Source organism: Chinchilla lanigera, unplaced genomic scaffold (genome assembly GCF_000276665.1).
Source record: "Chinchilla lanigera isolate Chin_1 unplaced genomic scaffold, ChiLan1.0 scaffold00034, whole genome shotgun sequence".
Taxonomy (NCBI): domain Eukaryota; kingdom Metazoa; phylum Chordata; class Mammalia; order Rodentia; family Chinchillidae; genus Chinchilla; species Chinchilla lanigera.
The window spans coordinates 4,641,786-4,660,989 of NW_004955435.1; the positions used below are offsets into that span (position 1 = coordinate 4,641,786).

Below are 19,204 nucleotides of genomic sequence, written 5' to 3' on the forward strand. Positions count from 1 at the left end.
TATTTTTAATTACTTAAACATCACCAGGCAAATGGGAAGCTCGGTCTGCCTCTGTACCTTAAACAAACACTAAGTTTGTTACGTGACATCTGTGTTAATGACGTCTGTGAGTCATCCCCAGTATGCCGCCCCACCAAATTATGCTCGTTCCAAATCTTAAGGAATTCCATTTCTGCAAATTCTTTCAAGTCAGTCTGTATGGCTCAGAACTAAAAGCGGCTATACAACTTGAGAAAGGATTAATAACCGGTTCAGAAGACTGTGTTCATTAGAAACCAGTTGTGTGCTGCTAATACTAGCAGTATTGTTCTCTAACACCAGCAGATTTTTATGGCATATTTGCCAGTTTCTCCCCAAGATGTTTGTTTTAACTCATCGATACAATAATATGATATAAATGAAAAGAAATTCTAGTTACATTTAAAAGCACAGAAAGATTGTTATTTGATTGGTTCAGACCATAACTGAAAACTGATTATGTATGATGTTTAATAATGTACAGCATATTGAACACAATGATTGTACCCTCTAACTGGGTAAAATGCTGAAATGTACCTACAGTTCCTGAGTTCTGTGCCACATATTTCCACAAACTCTAACACATAATTTCTCTTACAGTGACATCAGTGTCACTTGATGTTTTATAAGCTATTTCAAAGTATCTGTAAATTAAGCCAAATATGAATTAATTACTTAATATAAGATCACTTCCAGTGGAGACAGTCCTGCATCAATGCCTGGTTTATTAGAAACAAGTTCCAGAAAAAGAGTGAAAATTCCCCCCAAAAGCGTTTGTTTCCTTTTCATCTTACTATCTAAGTGATACAGTTATAAATGAAAACAGAAAATAATACCTGAAAACAAAGCTATATGCTTCTATCAGAGAAGGCAGAGAAAGGCTGTTGATAAGACTTATTTTAGAAACAGAAGCCATCCTTGAAGGAACAGAACTCCTGAGGTTAGGATATTTAGCGGTATGTATCTGAGAAGAAAGCACATACTTCCAAAGTCCTTAATGGTCTGAAAAGTGAATAAATGAATTCTAACTGAGACCACAAAGTGAGCTAGGATTGAACTGCAGGAATCCTTACGTTTCCTTTCAATAATATTTTGTCTCTCTCTGTATAATACCACACTGGGTGTGGGGAGGGGTGATAACAGGAGGAGAACAGGAGCCAGGCAAGGTGGCACATGCCTGTAATCCTAGCACTCTGGAGGCTGAGGCAAGAGGATTGCTGCCAGTTTCAGGCCGGTCTGGACTATGTAGTGAGTTCAAGGCAAACCTGAACTAGACAGTGAGACCCTGTCTCAAAAAACAAAAAAAGGAGAAGCGGGAAGGATGGTTGAATCCCCTTGTGGATACTTGCAATCAAAATGCCATTTTTTCTTTGTTCCAGAAAACAGGAGAGTAACCAAGTCTGATCCAAACCAGCATCTTAAGATTATTCAGGATCCTGAATACAGACGGCTTGGCTGTACTGTAGATATGAACATTGCATTGGCAACTTTCGTACCACATAAGTACGTTACGTACTTGTCCTGTGAAAGGAATAATAGTAATACATGTGTACCTTTTTGGCGCGTATGACTTTCATAGTACTTGTGAAAATGCTTCACAGAAAGTAAAATGAAGTAATGATCCGTAATTCTGCTGCTACGGCGCATGGCACCTTCCACTTCAGCTTGTGCCCGGTCACGTCTCTGTGCATGCATGTAGAACTTTTTACAGTGGGAATAGCTTTTCAGCCATAGTTAAGATCCTGATGATTATATTTAAGGATTCTGTGACCCTTACTAGGAAGCTTTTCAGTGTAGTTTTGTAAAACTACTACATCGGTTTGTATTGCTCTGTCTGCTCTAGCAATGGGCCAGCCGCAATTGAAGAATGCTGTGGTTGGTTCCGTAAGAGAATCGAGGAATTAAATTCCGAGAAGCACCAGCTCGTCCACTATCACCAGGAACAGGTCGGACCGATTGTTACACTGTTATTTCTCTTCGAGTCTTAATGTTATTTTTTGTTGTTGATGATACAACATAATTTAATATTTTCTAGGCAGTTAATTGCCTTTTGGGAAACGTGTTTTACGAACGAATGGCTGGCCATGGTCCTAAGCTAGGACCTGTCACTAGAAAACATCCCTTAGTTACCAGGTATTTCATTGTTGTTTTCTTCTCGTTGATGGTTAAAAATGGAAAATTGTATTTAATCTTGCAAGTTAGTATGTTTCCTTTAAGGTCTGATTTCAGAACATTTCTTAAAGTGAAGTAGAAGTTTTAACTCACGAGTATATTTAGTATTTATTGATCTTGTTTGGCAAATCTTTAATTAAAAATATTACCTGTGTACCAATTTATAGATATTATTTACATTAATGTTTCGGGAGGACTGCGTCCTCGGTGTCTTTTCTGTCGTTGGAATTTAGAGTACCTGAGATTAGAATGTTTATAAAGAAACAAGATTTACTTGGGTTCAGGGTTCTGGAGCCTGGGAAGTCTCAGAAGCGCAGTGCCCGCCTCTGCTCAGCTCCTGGGCAGGCCTGGTGCCACATCAGCTCAGGAAGGGAAGTAGGAGGGCGGTGAGCACGTGCGGGAGAGACGGGTGAACGCAGGAAGCGGCATGTCTTGGCGAACCCATTCTCGGGATAGCTGGTCCAGCCCGTTGAGGGCGAGAACTCCCTCAAGGAAGGCGTTAATCCACTCCTGAGGACTCCTCCCTCATGACCCGAAACCTTACCTCAAAACCACCTCCAAACACAAGAAATTGAGGGCCTCACAGAGGATCTTTTGCAAGAAATGGTCAGACTGCAGCCGCTGCTAGCAATACGTCAGTGATAACCAGCTCGAGCAAGCTGGTTACTTTACTTTAAGGAACATGCAGCATAAGTTGGACCAGAGGATGATAAAAGCCTTGGCAAAGCAGCAGGAGCATCTCAAGCAATTTTCTTATCATTTTAGGTTTTAAAAATTACTTTAAAAGTTAGCTGTATATGGCACAATTTTAATTCCCCCTCTTCAGATCCTTCTAGAGTAACTCAAAAAGTCTGTCTTTCTATTTGGATTTTATATCCTGGAAATGGTGTCAAGCTAATTTTATTGACTCTACTCATTAGGGGAGAAGTTTAATTTTTAGTGTTGCAAATCCAGATTCTCTCCAAGGAGCTGCTCTGTGTGGATTTAATATTTCATTGTCTGTCTAGGTATTTTACTTTCCCATTTCAAGAGATGGCCTTATCCACAGAAGAATCCATGATGCACACCCCAAATAAAGCCTGCTTTTTCATGGCACATAACGGGTGGGTGATGGGGGATGATCCTCTCCGAAACTTCGCAGAGCCAGGTACCTCATTTTTCCCTTTCTGTGGAAATGGGAGGAAGGGTTCTTGGAGAGTTCAAGTGTGACCTGTTCTACTGGATCTTTCCCAGCAAGGCCAGTTTTCCAGCTGTTTCACTACAAGCATCAGGGGTGCATCTGTTTGAGAGAAACAAGAAGGAAAACTTTTGAGAGTGACTATAGCTTTAAAGAGCGAATTACATTTACTCTTTTTTTCTTAGGAAGCAATTTAAATGTTTTCTTTTTCTTTTTGAGACAGGGTCTCTCTGTGCAGTCCAGGCTGGCCTTGAGCTCACTTTGTAGCCCAGGCTGGTCTTGAACTTGCAACGATCCTCCTGCCTCAGCCTCCCGAGTGCTGGAGTTACAGGTGTGCGCCACCAATCTGGCTATGGGCGCACTTTTTAAAAACAGACTATAAGTTAGAATGTTTATAAAATAGGTATGAGCCATAAATATTTCACAGACGAAAAGGTATTGACTGAAAGGATGGTATTCATACCTTTTTCTGGCTTTGCCTTCCTGCCTTGCATTTCCTTAAACTGGATACCTTTTGAGCTGGGTGGGCGTGGTGCGCACCTGTGCTCCCAATACCTGAGAGACCTCAGCCGGGGGATTGCTGCAAGTTGAAGGCCAGTCCGAACTGTACAACAAGACTGTCTCGACCCCCCACCGCAGAGAAGAGCTTTTAGGTGTTTAATTTATGTATTTAATGTTTTTTGTGAATCTATATGAGCTACTATTAGGGCAAAATACTATTTTATTGCACTTTTAAAATGTTTGGAGCCATTGCTGTTAAACTTACAAGAAAGATTTCCACTCACTGGCTCTGAAGTATTTGAAAGATGGTTAGACTGGAAAGAATTGTTTCTGGGTTCCCCTCACTTACCTTTAGCATCTTTTTTCCTACTACTGTTTCATTGTTAGGAAACGTTCTGCAGGAGGTGTGGGAGTTTCAGCCTTTCAGAACTCAGAATTTATTTTAGTAGCATTAAAGTTAAATCAGAATTCTTACGTTCTTATAAGACTGTCACTGTGTAACTCCGGGCTTACGTCTATCAGCCCTCTGTCTTCCAGCCATTCCAAGTGAAATGATTCATTCTGGGGTGTGCCAAAGATGTACTGCAAACTATTCTCAAAGATTAATAGAAAGGTAGAGATGGAGCTTTAAGTGGTTTTGGTAAAACTGTAGTATTTAAGAGCCTGTAATATTACTAGTACTGTTTTTGCTTAAGGAGCGACTTGAATTTTTGAAATTAAGCCCACATTTTTTTGAAGAGATCATAAGCTAGAATTTTTCAAAATAGTATGAGATACAAATTAATACTGTATTCATTCTAAATTTTTGTCTCATACCACTTTAGGTACAATTTAACCAGATCATGTGTGGTAGAAATAATTCACTCCAGCACTCTGGAGACTGAGGCAGGAGGGTGACCAGGAGTTCAAGGCCAGTCTGAGCTATATAGTGAGACCCTGTCTTGAAAAAAAGAAAAAGGACAGTATTTCTTTCATGGGTGTTTTGCAAATGGGAAGCTCTGGAGGTGGAGGGAAGGGGGAAGGGCAAAGAATTAAGATGTGCTGCATATGAGTGCCAGCCCCCCAGTGAATGTGATCACTGAACTGCAGACACCTACTAGGATAAACATTTTTTAAATAAAATGAAGATGACAGTGTTTCCTCAGGTAATCATTTTTACTCTATTTCTTGAACCATTGAAAGCAAGCTGTTTTCTGAGCAGGTTCGGACGTTTACTTACGGCGAGAACTTATATGCTGGGGCGACAGTGTGAAACTGCGCTATGGGAGTAAGCCAGAGGACTGTCCCTACCTCTGGGCACACATGAAAAAGTACACTGAGATAACCGCGACCTACTTCCAGGGCATGCGTCTGGATAACTGCCACTCCACACCTATCCACGTGGCCGAGGTACAGAAACGCAGTTCTCTGCATCAAACAGTAGTGAACATGAACAGCAGTCCTTCGTAGCTTTGCTTAATTAAGCAGCTATGTAGATACATGTTTCCTTCTGTTTGGATTCTGGTTGTTGAGTGCTTAAAAGTTAACACTTTTGCATAATTTGCCTAACTAACAATCTAAATAGAGTGCTTATGGAAAACTGGGTGACAAAATGTTTAAGAAGTTAGTTTTTAAACTTCAGTTTTGGGAATTGGTCCTTTTTTATCTATCAATATATGTCAAAACTATGTTGCCTGTGATCATAGATGAAATACGTGCCTTTGCTTAGGTTGCTTTCAGTATGTACTAGTAGCCAGTGTAAAGCTGAGGAGTTTCCTGTATATTGCAGAGATTTTGGAGGGAAGAGGATCTAGGGATCAAACCCAGGGCCTCCGTCGTGGTGGGCAGGTGCTCTACTACTGTGCTCGCAGCCCTTTTCTGCCCCTTCATGGCCAGGAAGCATTTTGCAGGAGGCCCGTTGGTGGTGATTCAGACTCTAAAATTGTGCCGCATTGAGGCTTGTTTTAGCCTTTCTGACTCAACTTATACCAATTATTTATTAAAAAATATAAGCATAACTATTGTGTATTTACCATTGGACTTTTAAAAGCTACTTATGAATAATGCCAACATTTATACAATTATATCCTACCTATTGCAGCTTCATGAATAAACGCTTAAAATTTTCATTCTAAGAGGTTCGATAGCCCCCAGTTTATAATTTGGTATTGTTTGGAAATATGTGCTTATTTGAAAACTACCTGTTTCTACAAGCTTTACACACAGTTGTGATGTATGTCTCAGGTCCTGTGATGAAACTGATTTCTTTTGGAGGTTAGGGATGCTAGTCGCACTAGTAGCACACTGTTTAGCTCCAAAAGCGGCAGGTCCCTTTCTTTACCGATTAGCCTTAGCAACAGCAAATCTGTGAGCACTTACAACATTGTTGCGGCATTATGTCAGAACTGAACGGCAGCATTTAATTTGCATAACTTCAAATGACAGAGTCCTCTGGGATTGTTAGCTAATAGAATTTCAGCTGTTTTGTCAACTTGTGAAAAAACTTTGGAATTAATCTGATGTCTGATTATAAATCAATATTCTTTGATTGTCAGCTAGATAGCACTAATGTAAAACAAATTATGCAAGTATAAATTGTAAGATGTTAGAGCTTAAGAGTTTATTATTATCTACAGGCTTCAGTTTAGCGAGTCAGACTTAATCTTTGCAATAGTTAAATAATTTACCAGCAGAGAATTTATCAGTAATGATAAGCTTCATAAACCAACCAGAAATTAATAGTCTGACTACTGAATAGAGGTATTAAAAATAAAAAATGGGGGGCTGGGGATTCAGCTCAGCGGCAAAGTGCCTGCCTGGCAAGCGCAAGGTCTTGAGTTCGGTTCCCGGTACCGGAGAAAAACAAAACAAAAAATAAATAAATAAATAAATAAAAAATGGGGGGAGGATTGGCAGATTTGCAGTGTTACCTATTACATTTTTAATGACACTAATATTTTTCTTTTTCCTTTTTCTCCTTTGTGTCTCTATATCTTTTGCAAAATCTAATCTTCCTGTTTAACTGTTTTACTTTATACAAATTCCCTTACTCCTCCATGTATCGGTTTGCTTGGTCTTTTCTTACATGTAAAAACAAAATTTATTTGGAAATTCTCTTTGAATGTCCACTCTGTCTTGCTGTACATCTGTCCCCACCTAGTCTTGCCTTCTCCCTTCCAACCCATCGTGCTTTTCTCTTTCTTTTACATTTGTGACTGTGCTTCTTGCAGTACATGTTGGATGCTGCTAGGAAATTACAACCCAATTTATATGTAGTAGCTGAACTATTCACAGGAAGTGAAGACCTGGACAATATCTTTGTCACTAGACTGGGCATTAGTTCCTTAATAAGAGGTAGGCTGAGTGAAGTATATTTCCTATCTAAAATTTTACCTTTTGTCTAAGTAGATTAAAAGGCATTTAAGAGCTTTATGTAAAACGCTTAATAACTTTGTCTATTCATTTAAATAGTCTATATGAAATTTTTTATGTAACTCTTTTTATCAGTAAAAATGCCTGCTTTGGCCAGGAGTGGTGGCGCTAGATTTTTTCTAGACAACCTCAATAAACAAATGCTTCCTACTTGAGCCATTTCTGATGTTAAGTTATGAGGCCCTCCTTGATCATTGAAATTAGCTGACATTTGTTTAATTGCTTAAAAACATACTGTTCTTTATAAAATACATGTGTTCTTTATTTTAAAAATTAGTCATGATAAGAAATCTAATCTCTTCCTGGATGTGTAAGCGGTGGAGATTGATAAAGCGTTCTGTGATACTCTGCAGAGGCAATGAGTGCGTACAACAGTCACGAGGAGGGCAGACTGGTTTACCGATACGGCGGGGAGCCTGTGGGGTCCTTCGTTCAGCCCTGTCTGAGGCCTCTGGTGCCAGCCATCGCCCACGCCCTGTTCATGGATATCACCCATGACAACGAGTGTCCTATTGTGGTAAGCGTCTGTCCAGTTCTGTTTACCTGTTTCACTGAATGTTTTGATATTTGGTCCTCAAATTTTATAGCAAGAATATTCACAGACTTCGAAATAGGATATTAGATTTATAAGTGATTGTAATACCTAGATTTTAGACTATTCTGTTGTTTTAAAACTTAATGTACAATACCTCATAGGTGTGTTTTACCTGTTTACTTCATTATGCTGTAGAACGTCACTGCATTTGAAAGAGTGTAAACGTGCGCTTTGCTTTTGTTTTCTAGCATAGATCAGCCTATGACGCCCTCCCAAGTGCCACCATTGTTTCTATGGCATCTTGTGCTAGTGGAAGCACACGGGGCTATGATGAACTAGTGCCTCATCAGGTTTGTTTGTGTGTTGTTCTCTAAAACCCAGTGGCTTCCAGTTTCGAGCATTTTTATCAGAACTTCTCGTGTAACTAAAATACATGTCTGACCATGTTTTTCCCCAGATATCAGTGGTGTCTGAAGAACGGTTTTACACCAAGTGGAGCCCTGGAGCGCCGCCGTCCAATCGGGGTGACGTTAGTTTCCAGAGTGGGATTATCGCAGCCAGGCGTGCCATCAATGAACTTCATCAAGAGCTTGGAGCCAAAGGCTTTATTCAGGCAAGAGACCTGAGTCGTCTAAGTTTCTTCCTGAAGGTTCTCAGAAAGAGACTTTGCAATTTGAGAACTCACCTCGTTGCTCTTCCCGCTCCTCAGGTGTATGTAGATCAGGTCGATGAAGACATAGTGGCGGTAACAAGGCACTCGCCGAGCATCCATCAGTCCGTCGTGGCTGTGTCGAGAACTGCCTTCAGGAACCCCAAGACCTCATTTTACAGCAAGGAAGTGCCTCAGATGTGCATTCCTGGTATGCAGTCTACAGATTCTTGCTGGGCGTGGGGGCGCACGCCTGTAATCCCAGCACCTGGGAGACTGAGGCAGGAGGGTCACTGAGTTCAAGGCCTGCCTGGGCTACCTAGTGAGTCCAAGGCCAGTCTGCGCTACCTAGTGAGACCCTGTTTCAGTCAGTCAGTGTTATTTTAACTGTGTATGAAATTGCACAGGTACTGTACTGTTACATTGAGTTGTCATTGTATGTCGTGTGACAGTGCGAGTGTGCATGTCTTTGAGATGAATCAGAGATTTCGGGATATATTTTTATTGCAGCAACAAAATCTGAACAGAAATAAATACTGTAGTCCCAAATGTTAACCTTTTTTGAGTGTTTGAAATACTTCCGTTTACGTCTTAATACACAGTGTTCCTTTTAGTTAATTGTATATATAGTGGCCATGTATTTTTTATCCTCTATGCTGTATAAATATTTCTGTATATACGTATGTATACACACGTGTTTGTGTGTAAGTGTGCATTGTTTATGTAAACACAAGTGGAAAACGTCCTAATACTTAAGACTCCCCAAACCCATCCTCGGCCCCATCCTGCCCTACGCCACTCTACTGTCTCAGCCAAATGGCTGTTCTCACTCTTCGCAGGCAGCTTGCTTGTACTTGCACACACGTTGTGTGTCTCCTTCAAGGGCCAGAGCTCTGTCTCCTTTGAGAAGCCTGAAAGTACCCAGTGATCTCGCGCTTCCAAACGTACAACGACCATAGTTATGTCTCTTCTTTGACATCTAATTATAAAGTATGACCAGGCATGGTGGTGCACATCTGTAACCCCAGCGCTTGGGAGGATGAGGCAGGAGGATTGCCATGATTTCAGGACTAGGCTGCATTACAGCGTGAGTTCACGGCCACTTTGATCTACATAGGGAGACCCTGTGTCAAACAAAACGAAAACAAATTGTAACGTGTGTCCCTGAGTAATAATAAGTGTCCCTTATTATTACTTACTTTTTGCTAGGTGTGTATGTTTTCTTACATTATGGTTTTTTGGTTTTGGTTTTTTTGGTTTTTCTCTGGTGCCGGGAACCGAACTCACGACCTTGCGCTTGCCAGGCAGGCGCTTTGCTGCTGAGCTAAATCCCCAGCCCCCATTTTCTTACATTATGGATAGTGCATTACAGCAGACCTTGCTCTTGCACAAACAGCAGCCTCCAAGTTCGCTGACTTAGTGATGAAGAGTCCCATAAAAATCGTACTTTATATGTGTTGCTAGTTGCTAAAGATGTGTAACTCCAGTTTTGAAAATTATCAACCTCAGTAGTTTTAGGGTTAAATATTCACTACAGCTGTTCAAAAATTTATATTCAGTAAGCTTGTCTGATCTTTGCTAATGTTCATGGTTTCCTGTTTGGTTTGTGTTTTTTAGTGCTGGGGGTTGAACTCACACCCTCACGTTTGCTAAACGCAGTTCTGCCACTGAGCTGCTACATTTCCAGCAGCCATAGTTACCCTTACGGAACTCAGACACTGTGCCGTGTTATCACATTTTTTGTCATTGATCATTCATAAAGTATTCCCATTTGTCAGTCTATAAAACTGTGATCTTCACTATATTTCATATTTTGTTTGGGTAGTATTCAATTCCTATATTCTTTTGTATGGTTAACAGTGTTCTTATTTAATTTTTTTAATATGCACTAGGAGTAATCTTTTAAAAATTTGTTAAATTTTACGTTTCTAGGCAAAATTGAAGAAGTTGTTCTTGAAGCTAGAACTGTTGAGAGGAGCGCAGAACCTTACAGAAAGGATGAGCATACTATCAACGGGATGCCGAACATCACCGTGGAGATGAGAGAGCACATTCAGGTATCGGGGCTCGCACTGCTGACTGTGTGACGCTTTAATGACATGGGAATTATTTGTTGAACGGATTTTTATGCATTTTTTTCCAAGCTCAATGAAAGTAAAATTGTTAAACAAGCTGGAATTGCCACGAAAGGGCCCAATGAATATATTCAAGAGATAGAATTTGAGAACTTGTCTCCAGGGAGCGTTATTATATTCAGGTATGTCATTAGCATGCACACTGTTGCGTATCTTGCTGACTTTGAGTAAACTACTCCTGAGGGTTAACCACCTTGTACTGCTCTTGTTTAGGGTCAGTCTTGATCCGCACGCACAGGCTGCTGTTGGAATTCTGCGGAACCATCTGACGCAGTTCAGTCCGCACTTTAAGGCTGGGAGCCTTGCTGTTGACAGCTCAGCCCCTATCTTAAAGGCCCCGTTCGCTTCGTAAGTACGCCTCCTGTTGTGGCGGTTCACCACCTGGAGAACTGGTTACCACTCGCCAGAAGTCAGCAGTTCTTTGTGTATCTGACTGCGACGACGTGAGCCGTTTGTGAGATCCGCGTTATCCTCGCTGCTCAGGGTGGCCCAAGCCCAGCAGGGCCCGTGTCTGTTCTGTCAGTGTTGTGCTGTCACCGTACCCTTTTTGAGCGCGCTCTTCCTCTGAGATAAAAGTACTTACAGGCCTGCGTGTGCACGCACACATGCACGCACACACAGACACACAGGCAGTGTTTCAGGACTTTGGGAGTTAATTGCATACACCATACCATTTAGAACATGTCTGTGTGTATGTGTGTGCACGCATGTGTGTATGTTTTGACAGGGTCTTGCTATATCGTTCAGGCTGGCCTTGAACTCACGTGTAGCCCAGGCTAGCCTCAAACTCGTGGTAGTTCTCCTGCCTCAGCCTCCTAAATGCTGGGATTACAGGTGTGCACCACCAGGCCCAACTTCCACCACCTCTGGCTTCCACCAACATGCCTGGCTCCTGCCACCACACCCAGCTCCATCATTTTTTTGAAGTGTCCAGATACTATTTTATTATAGATGTATGGTAATTAGTGTAGTCACTTTCCATGCCTGGGACAGGTAGAGTGCTAATTATTCACCATTATGTGTGCCATGGTGCGTTCATCCTTAAATGAATACTTAAGTATCCCCTAGCGTGTGGTGCCACACAGCCCTGAAGAGTGTGGGTTTTAAAGTTTCAGCCTAGTTTAACTTCCACTTCACTGAGGTTAGTATGATCACGGGCAAGTTATTTACAGCGTTCTGCATCTTTTGGAAATGGAGTTTATTATACCACCTACCTCTGAAGTTTTGTAACAGTTAAACAGAATAATATATGCAAAGCAACTAACACAGTCTGGGACATAGTAAATGCTTGATGCATGTTTGCTCTCAATAGTTCTAGGAAAAAAGTCCAGAAATGGAATTTTGGAGTTAGACTGTATCATACATGTAAGGCTTTTGACACATACTGCCAGGTCCCCTCCAGAAGGGTTATATTGAGTATCTTCAGATCTGTGTAAGAGTACCCACCCTTACAAATACTGAATATATATTATTATACAGTGATATCTTGGTTCACAAACTTAATTTGTTCTACAGTTTTGGAAGAGATGGCCAAGTTTGTGTTTGTGTGGGAAAGATGGTGATTTTTAGATTTTCTTTTGTTTTTATTGACAGCAAGTAAAATTTTATAGTATTTTTAACCAGTTGCCTTATTCTTCAATTCTTACTTAGTATTGCCTCTAAATTGACTTTGGCTGAACTGAATCAAATACTTTACCGATGTGAGTCAGAAGAGCAAGAAGATGGTGGCGGTTGTTACAACATACCAAACTGGTTGTCCCTGAAATACGCAGGTCTGCAAGGTAAGCGAGCACTGTCAGGTTGGTTTCGGGGCTGGTTTTGCTTATTTTTTTCTTTGTGGAGGTTTTTCACTTCTTCGGTGGGCTAACTCCTATTTGATTTCTCTTGGTGCTATTGTGAATGGTATCATTTTCCTAATTTCTTTCTCAGTGAGTTCATCTTTGGGGTGTACAAGAACACTTTTGATTTCTATGTGTTGATTTTGTGTCCTGCTACAATACTGAATCTGGTTATTAATTCTAAAATCTTCTATATAAAGGATAATGCCACCTGCAAATGATGACTTGACTTCTTCCATTCTTATACATATCCCTTTTGTTTCTTTCTCTTGCCTGATTGCTCCGGTTAGTATTTTTAGGACTGTGTTGAACAGGAGTGGTAATAGTGGATATTCTTGTCTTATTCCTGATATTAGAGGGAAAGCTTTCAGCTTTCCCCCCATTAATTTAATATGACAGATTTGTTATAAAAAACATTTGATCAGGTTGAGATAATATCCCTCTATACCTATTTTCTAAGGGTTTTTTTTAATCATGAATCAGTATTAGATTTTGTCAAAGGCTTTTTCTGCGTCTGTGGAGATGATGATGATGTGGTTTTTATCCTTGATTCTGTTTATGTGATAGATTACATTTATTAATTTGTGTATGTTGAACCACCCTTGTATCTGGGGAATGAAGCCAGCTTGGTCCCTCATGTATGATCTTTTTGATGATTTGTTGCATTCTGCTTTTTACATTTTACTTGCCAGTATCTTCTTGAGGATTTTTGCATGTGAGTTCATTGAGATTGCCTGGAGTTTCCTTTTTTGTTAAATCCCTGTCCAATTTTGGTATCAGGGTAATGCCAGTTTCCAAGAATTAGTTTGGTAGTATATACTCCTTTCCTTGAAGAGTTTGAGGAGTATTGGCATTAGATCATCAGTGAAGTTCTGCTGGAATTCTATGGTGAATCCATCATTTCCTGGGCGTTTGTTGTTTGTTTGTTTGTTTTTTTGTCTTTTTGAGACAGGGTCTTGCTATGCAGTTCAGGCTGGCCTTGAGCTCACTTTGTAGCCCAGGCTGGTCTTGAACTCGCAACAATCCTCCTGCCTCAGCTTCGCGAGTGCTGGGATTACAGGCGTGCACCGCCACACCCTGTCTTGGGCTTTTTTTTGTTGTTGGTAGAGTTTTTATTACTGTCAGTATTTTGTTGCCTATTGTTCATCTGCTCAAAGTTTTTATATCTTCTTGGTTCAATTTTGGTAATTCATTTTTGTCTAGGAATTACACCATTTCATCTAGGTTCTCCAATTTATTGGAGTATTATTTTTTGAAGTAGTTCCTTATAACCCTGTAGATTTTGGTGGTGTCCATTTTGATTCTGCCTTCTGTATTTCTAATTCTGTTGACTGAAGTTTTTTCTTTCCTCTTACTTTTGGTAAGTTTGGCCTGTGGTTTGTCAGTGTTGTTTATCCTATCAGTGAACCAGCTCTTGATTCATGATCCGTTGTATTTTTTTAGTCTCAATTTCATTAATTTCCACTCGGCTCTCTATAATTCATTTCCTCCTGTGAATTTCAGGTTGGATTGTTTTGTTTTCTAGGGACTTGACGTGATCACGAGGTTACTTGGGGTTGCTCACTTCCTTTAATGTTTACACGTCCACAGCTGTAAACCTCCCTCCTCGTATTACATCCATTGTGTCCCATGCACTCCGGCATCTTGTGCTTCAGTTGTCATTTGATTCTAGAAACTTCTTTATTTCACCCCTGATTGCTTCTGTGATCTGTTGATTATGTAGTAACGTACTGTGCAATTTTTATGTGTTAATGTGTAATTTCTGTGGTTTCTTTTCCTATTGATTTCTAGCTTCATTCCACTATGATTTAATAATATGCAGAAGATTATTTAAATTCTTTTGTATGTATTTAGGCATGCTTTGTGTCCTAAGATATGGTCTATTTTGGAATAAACTCCATATACTAATGAGAAAAATGTATATTCTTTTGTCATTTAATGAAATGCTCTGTAGCTATCTGTTAAATCCATTTGGTCAGTGCTGTGGTTTAACTCTGGTATTTCCTGTTAATTTTTTCTCTGACTGAACTGTCTAATTGCAACAACAGAAAGTTGAGGTCTCCTGCTATGATGGTATTAGAATCTGTCCATTTATGTCCAGTAGTTTTTGTTTTATGAAGGTGCGTATCACTATACAAATTCTTCCTCTCTGTGAAACTGCTTGTATGATTTGCTTAAATGCTGCTGAAATATTAGTGAATCTACCACTTCTTAATGTGAAAAGATACAGGCTAATAAATATTTTTCCTTCTGGATACCTTCAGGCAGAAGAGCTACCCCAGCTGCCTTTGAATGTATTATAACATTAAAATGCAAATTAGTAAAAATAAAGCCAGTCCCGGAAGTTCCGGCTGTGCGGAGAGTCCTCCTCAGGATGTGTCTGTGTCCTGGCTCGGCCGGTACTTCCACACCTACCTCCTGCCCTGACAGCTGTCACCGTGACGGGCGGCCCTGCCGCCGGCCTCTGTGTGCAGCCCTCTCCTTCGGGGCTGTCACAGTCTTGGTCATGGGGACGGTGACTCTGCCAGTAAGGTAGCATGCTTTATCTTTGAATTTTCAGGATTAATGTCCGTATTGGCAGAAATAAGACCAAAGAATGACTTGGGACATCCTTTTTGTGGTAATTTGAGATCTGGAGATTGGATGATTGACTATGTCAGTGGCCGGCTTATTTCACGATCTGGAACGATTGCTGAAGTAAGTACAGCTATATTCTAATCCAAGTAAATAATCACGACCACAGGAAGAATTACATGACCATTTCATGTATAATACTTACGTGGTTTTTGAACATTTTCTTCCCTACATCACCTTTCAGTTGTAGTAAGTGGAAATGTTGTTAATGAATTAGCAGATAAGAAAGTTACATTTCAGATTCACCTCCTAAAATATACTGTAGACACACTGAATTAACCTTTAAAATTGCTTTTGGGACAGGTTGGCAAATGGTTGCAGGCCATGTTCTCCTACCTGAAGCAGATCCCACGATACCTTATCCCGTGTTACTTTGATGCTATATTAATTGGTGTATATACCACTCTTCTGGATACAGCGTGGAAGCAGATGTCAAGGTATATCCAAAAAACTTGAGTAAATACACGTTTATGTAGAAAATTAATACAGAGTTATTTTATATGTATTCTTCATATATATGTATACACACACACTCTTAAAAGAACAGAACATGAGGAATTGTCATAGGTATAGATTGAAAATGTTTTTAAGTAGTGGGTTTATCAGTATCTTCTAGTCTGGAACATACAAAAACAAACTTACATATTAAAAACCTGTTCCAAAACTGGGCATATGGTGCATACCTGTGATCCTGGTACTTGGGGGCTGAGGCAGGAAGATCTCTAGTGCAAGGCTAGTGTAGGCTATACAGCAAGTTCAAAACCAGCTTGGTCTGTATAGTACATTTGAGACTAGCCTGACCTATGTGACAAGACCCTATCTCAAAAAGTGAGGGGAAAGTGGCACTTGCATGTAATCCTAGCACTTGGGAGGCTGAGGCAGGAGGATCACCGTGAGATCAAGGCCAACCTGGGCTACATAAGTTCAAGACAAGCCTGCACTACATAGTGAGACCCTCTTATCAAACAAAAAAAATGTTCTGAGATGAATCAGTTTTATATCACTTGTTTCTGTTCATTCACTGACTTGTTAATTGATAAAAATTTTAAAATATATACACATAGGTTTTTTTTTCTTTCCTTTTTTTTTTTTTGTTTTTTTGTTTTTTGTTTTCAGATAAGTTCTCACTGTGTAGTCAGGCTCTCTTCTTGAGCTAAGTCACTTTGTAGTCCAGGCTGGCCTCAAACTCACAGCAATCCTCCTGTCTCAGCCTCCTGAGAGTTTTTTATTTTCATCATTAGAAAGAAAATTTAATTTGCTATTTTTATTAATCAAAATTGCTTTTTATGATGCAATTTCCTAAAATGAATCTGTGAGAGCCACTAAACTGGTCGGGACATCATTTCAGCAAAATGAAACCTCACTCTACCATTTGTTTTATAACAGGCCTCAGGCTTAACGCTGGCTGAAATGATGGGTGACGTAAAAGCACTTTTGAAATTCAGTCAAATGCAACATTTGTTTTTAAACTATATTGTGAAATTTTACACATTTGTGTAGAGACATCATTTGAAGGGAAAAACCCAAGCAAAATAAAAACTGCTAAAAATTTTTGTCTTTCTGGAATAACATTTTTAATTTGTTACAGCTTTGTTCAGAATGGTTCAACATTTGTGAAGCACCTCTCGCTGGGTTCGGTCCAGATGTGCGGGGTAGGAAAATTCCCGTGTCTCCCGCTTCTGTCGCCTTCGCTGCGGGACGTGCCCTACAGGCTCAACGAGGCCACGGGAGAGCGGGAGCAGTGCTGTGCCTCCCTGGCCGCAGGTGAGGGGTTTCACAGGAATACTTGGGGGAAATGAGTTTCTAGTTTATGAAGTTACTCAGCATTTATGTTACTGCGTAGTAAACTTATAAAAATAGTCACCGTACGTGCTATTCAGTTACAGCTGTTCACCGGGCATGTGTGTGTTTTTTCTACTTTGATGGGCTAATTCTTTTCTTCTGTAGATGTGTTTTCCAGCTGTTGACATTTCATATTATTTTAAACCAAATATAAATTACTACCTTTTCCTTATATTTCTCACCCAATTTAAAAAAAAAATAAAACCAACCTTGCAATTACTCTAAGACCATTTGAAGGTATTCTGAAAGTTGCAGGACACAAAACAAATGTTAAGAGCCAGGTGTTGTGCACACCTGCAATCCCAGCACTCGGGAGGCTGAGGGTCGTTGCAAGTGTGAGACCAGCTTGGGCTACAAAGTGAGCTCAAGGCCAGCCTGAACTGTATAGTGAGACCCTGCTTCAAAAAAGACAAAAAAAAAAAAAGTTAAGTAAATTTTGTTATGTATCTACTTGCAGTCGGATACTTTCAGCCAAGTTTACTGGCATCCTTTCCTGCAAATAGATTTAAAATGTTAATCAAGTAAGCAAAATAGGCTAAAGAATAGGCTTTTCTTTTTTTTACAAATCTCCACTACATTTCTAGAAAGCATTTAGTATTTAAGGCCACTGAAGTTTAGAGCTTTCAAAACTAATATATATTAAAAAAAAAAACTAATATATAAAAAGTATAGAAAGAAAATAATATTTGTGTGTGTCTCCCTGCATTAAATTTAAATTTCCTTAAATTTACATCTGCTTAGATCAGATGAAAGACTTCATAGTACCCAACAATTAAAATAGAAATTATTTCTTCATTTAGAATGGTCATAAAAATACAAAAAACTTGGTTTTAGGTCTGGGGATGTAACTCATTGGTAGAATAGTATGCATGAAATCCTAGGCTTAATCCCCCACTCCACAGAAACATTTAAACTGAAAAAAAAAAATTTTTTTTTTTTTTTGGTCTCTTTCAGACAGGGTCTCACCATGCAGTTCAGGCTGGCCTCGAGCTCACTTGTGGCCGAGGCTGGTCTCGAGCTCCTCTGACGATCCTGCTTCAGCCTCCTGAGAGCTCGCATGACAGGCATGTGCCACCATGCGCGGCAAAAAAAAATTTTAAAAAGGAATAAAATCAAAACTTGTAATTTTATAATTGTGTTTCACATTTCACTTGACTGATGTCTTTCTAGTGCCGTTGCTCCTCTGTGAACCTATCCATTGTACATGAAACTGAACTGGCCCATTGTGGGAAGAAACGGAGGTGTGACAAGTTTGATTTTGGAGGCTACTTTTTAAAAGCTTATTCTATAAAATAGTTATCTTCATCTTTTCAGTTGTATGCTGCTGTTGTTAAACACCCCCCAGAACTTACACATTTATTTATAAGTCATACTGACATGAATTACAGTATTTGCTACATGTGTGTATTAAGTACAATAAATAAATATAGATAGATAGTTTGGTGTTTGGTTCTGGTGTCCTAAGAGAGTGTTTTGCCTAACCAACACTGACAAAAAAATAGGACTATACTGAGATTTACAGATAAGGTTTTTAGGGATTCATTTTTAAAAACTGGATGGAAGGGAAAGTTTTCTTTGATGATGATATTAGATTTTCTTAATTCTGAACTTTGATAATAACTGACAAAGTAGAAATCACTGCACATGCTGGGCGTGGTGGCACATACCTGCAGTCTCAGCACTTCAGAGACTGAGACAGAAGGGCCACTGTGAGTCTGAAGCCAGCCTGGGCAACATAAGGGGCTCAGAGTGGATCCTGTCTCAAAAAACAAACAAAAACAAGGAGAAATTACTCAAAGTGTGTGTGATCTACAAGATGGGAAGCCTGAGAGGTCAGAAAGTTAGTATAAACATCTCCATGTGTCAGAGCTAGAGATCTTATAGCCCTTACTTTGCAGCAAAGACAGCCTATGTATATTTTAGGACAAACCAATCCAAACTCACCCTCAAATCTATGTCTACACATGTCACATATGAGAAGTTAAGTGGGGTAAAGTACTAGGAAGTCTGCACAGAATATTATGTATGTGTTAAGTACTGTCATTGTCCTCATCATCGACGTTATCAACTATCAACCGTATATAACACTTAGTGTGTTTGGGGAGATTTTGTCCTGCCACATTGGAATTAATGTGGGAAAAGGTATAGTGTTGCCCTTAGCTCTGATCTTTCTTAATGGAAGAAACTAACCTCCAATCCCCTATAAAGTGAAGGCCCCCAGAATTTAAACTGAGCAGAAATTTAAATTGTGAAGTACACTTAGCAATGCCAAAATTTTATTTTGGTCATCCT

At 39.8% G+C, this 19,204-nt stretch overlaps 1 protein-coding gene across 1 annotated transcript in view; it reads left to right on the top strand.

Annotated features, from left to right (window-relative positions):
* The window catches only part of Agl (amylo-alpha-1, 6-glucosidase, 4-alpha-glucanotransferase), a gene marked incomplete at its 5' end in the record, with an annotated part of 62,298 nt that overhangs the window by 19,644 nt on the left and 23,450 nt on the right, over positions 1-19,204 (top strand). The window contains 17 exon segments of the mRNA XM_013516512.1: positions 1,398-1,521; positions 1,862-1,964; positions 2,054-2,151; positions 3,198-3,337; positions 5,070-5,257; positions 7,078-7,201; positions 7,633-7,796; positions 8,063-8,164; positions 8,272-8,427; positions 8,524-8,674; positions 10,396-10,520; positions 10,608-10,720; positions 10,812-10,946; positions 12,249-12,379; positions 14,997-15,133; positions 15,374-15,507; positions 16,659-16,834. Coding sequence (XP_013371966.1) covers positions 1,398-1,521; positions 1,862-1,964; positions 2,054-2,151; positions 3,198-3,337; positions 5,070-5,257; positions 7,078-7,201; positions 7,633-7,796; positions 8,063-8,164; positions 8,272-8,427; positions 8,524-8,674; positions 10,396-10,520; positions 10,608-10,720; positions 10,812-10,946; positions 12,249-12,379; positions 14,997-15,133; positions 15,374-15,507; positions 16,659-16,834 — 2,301 coding nt within the window.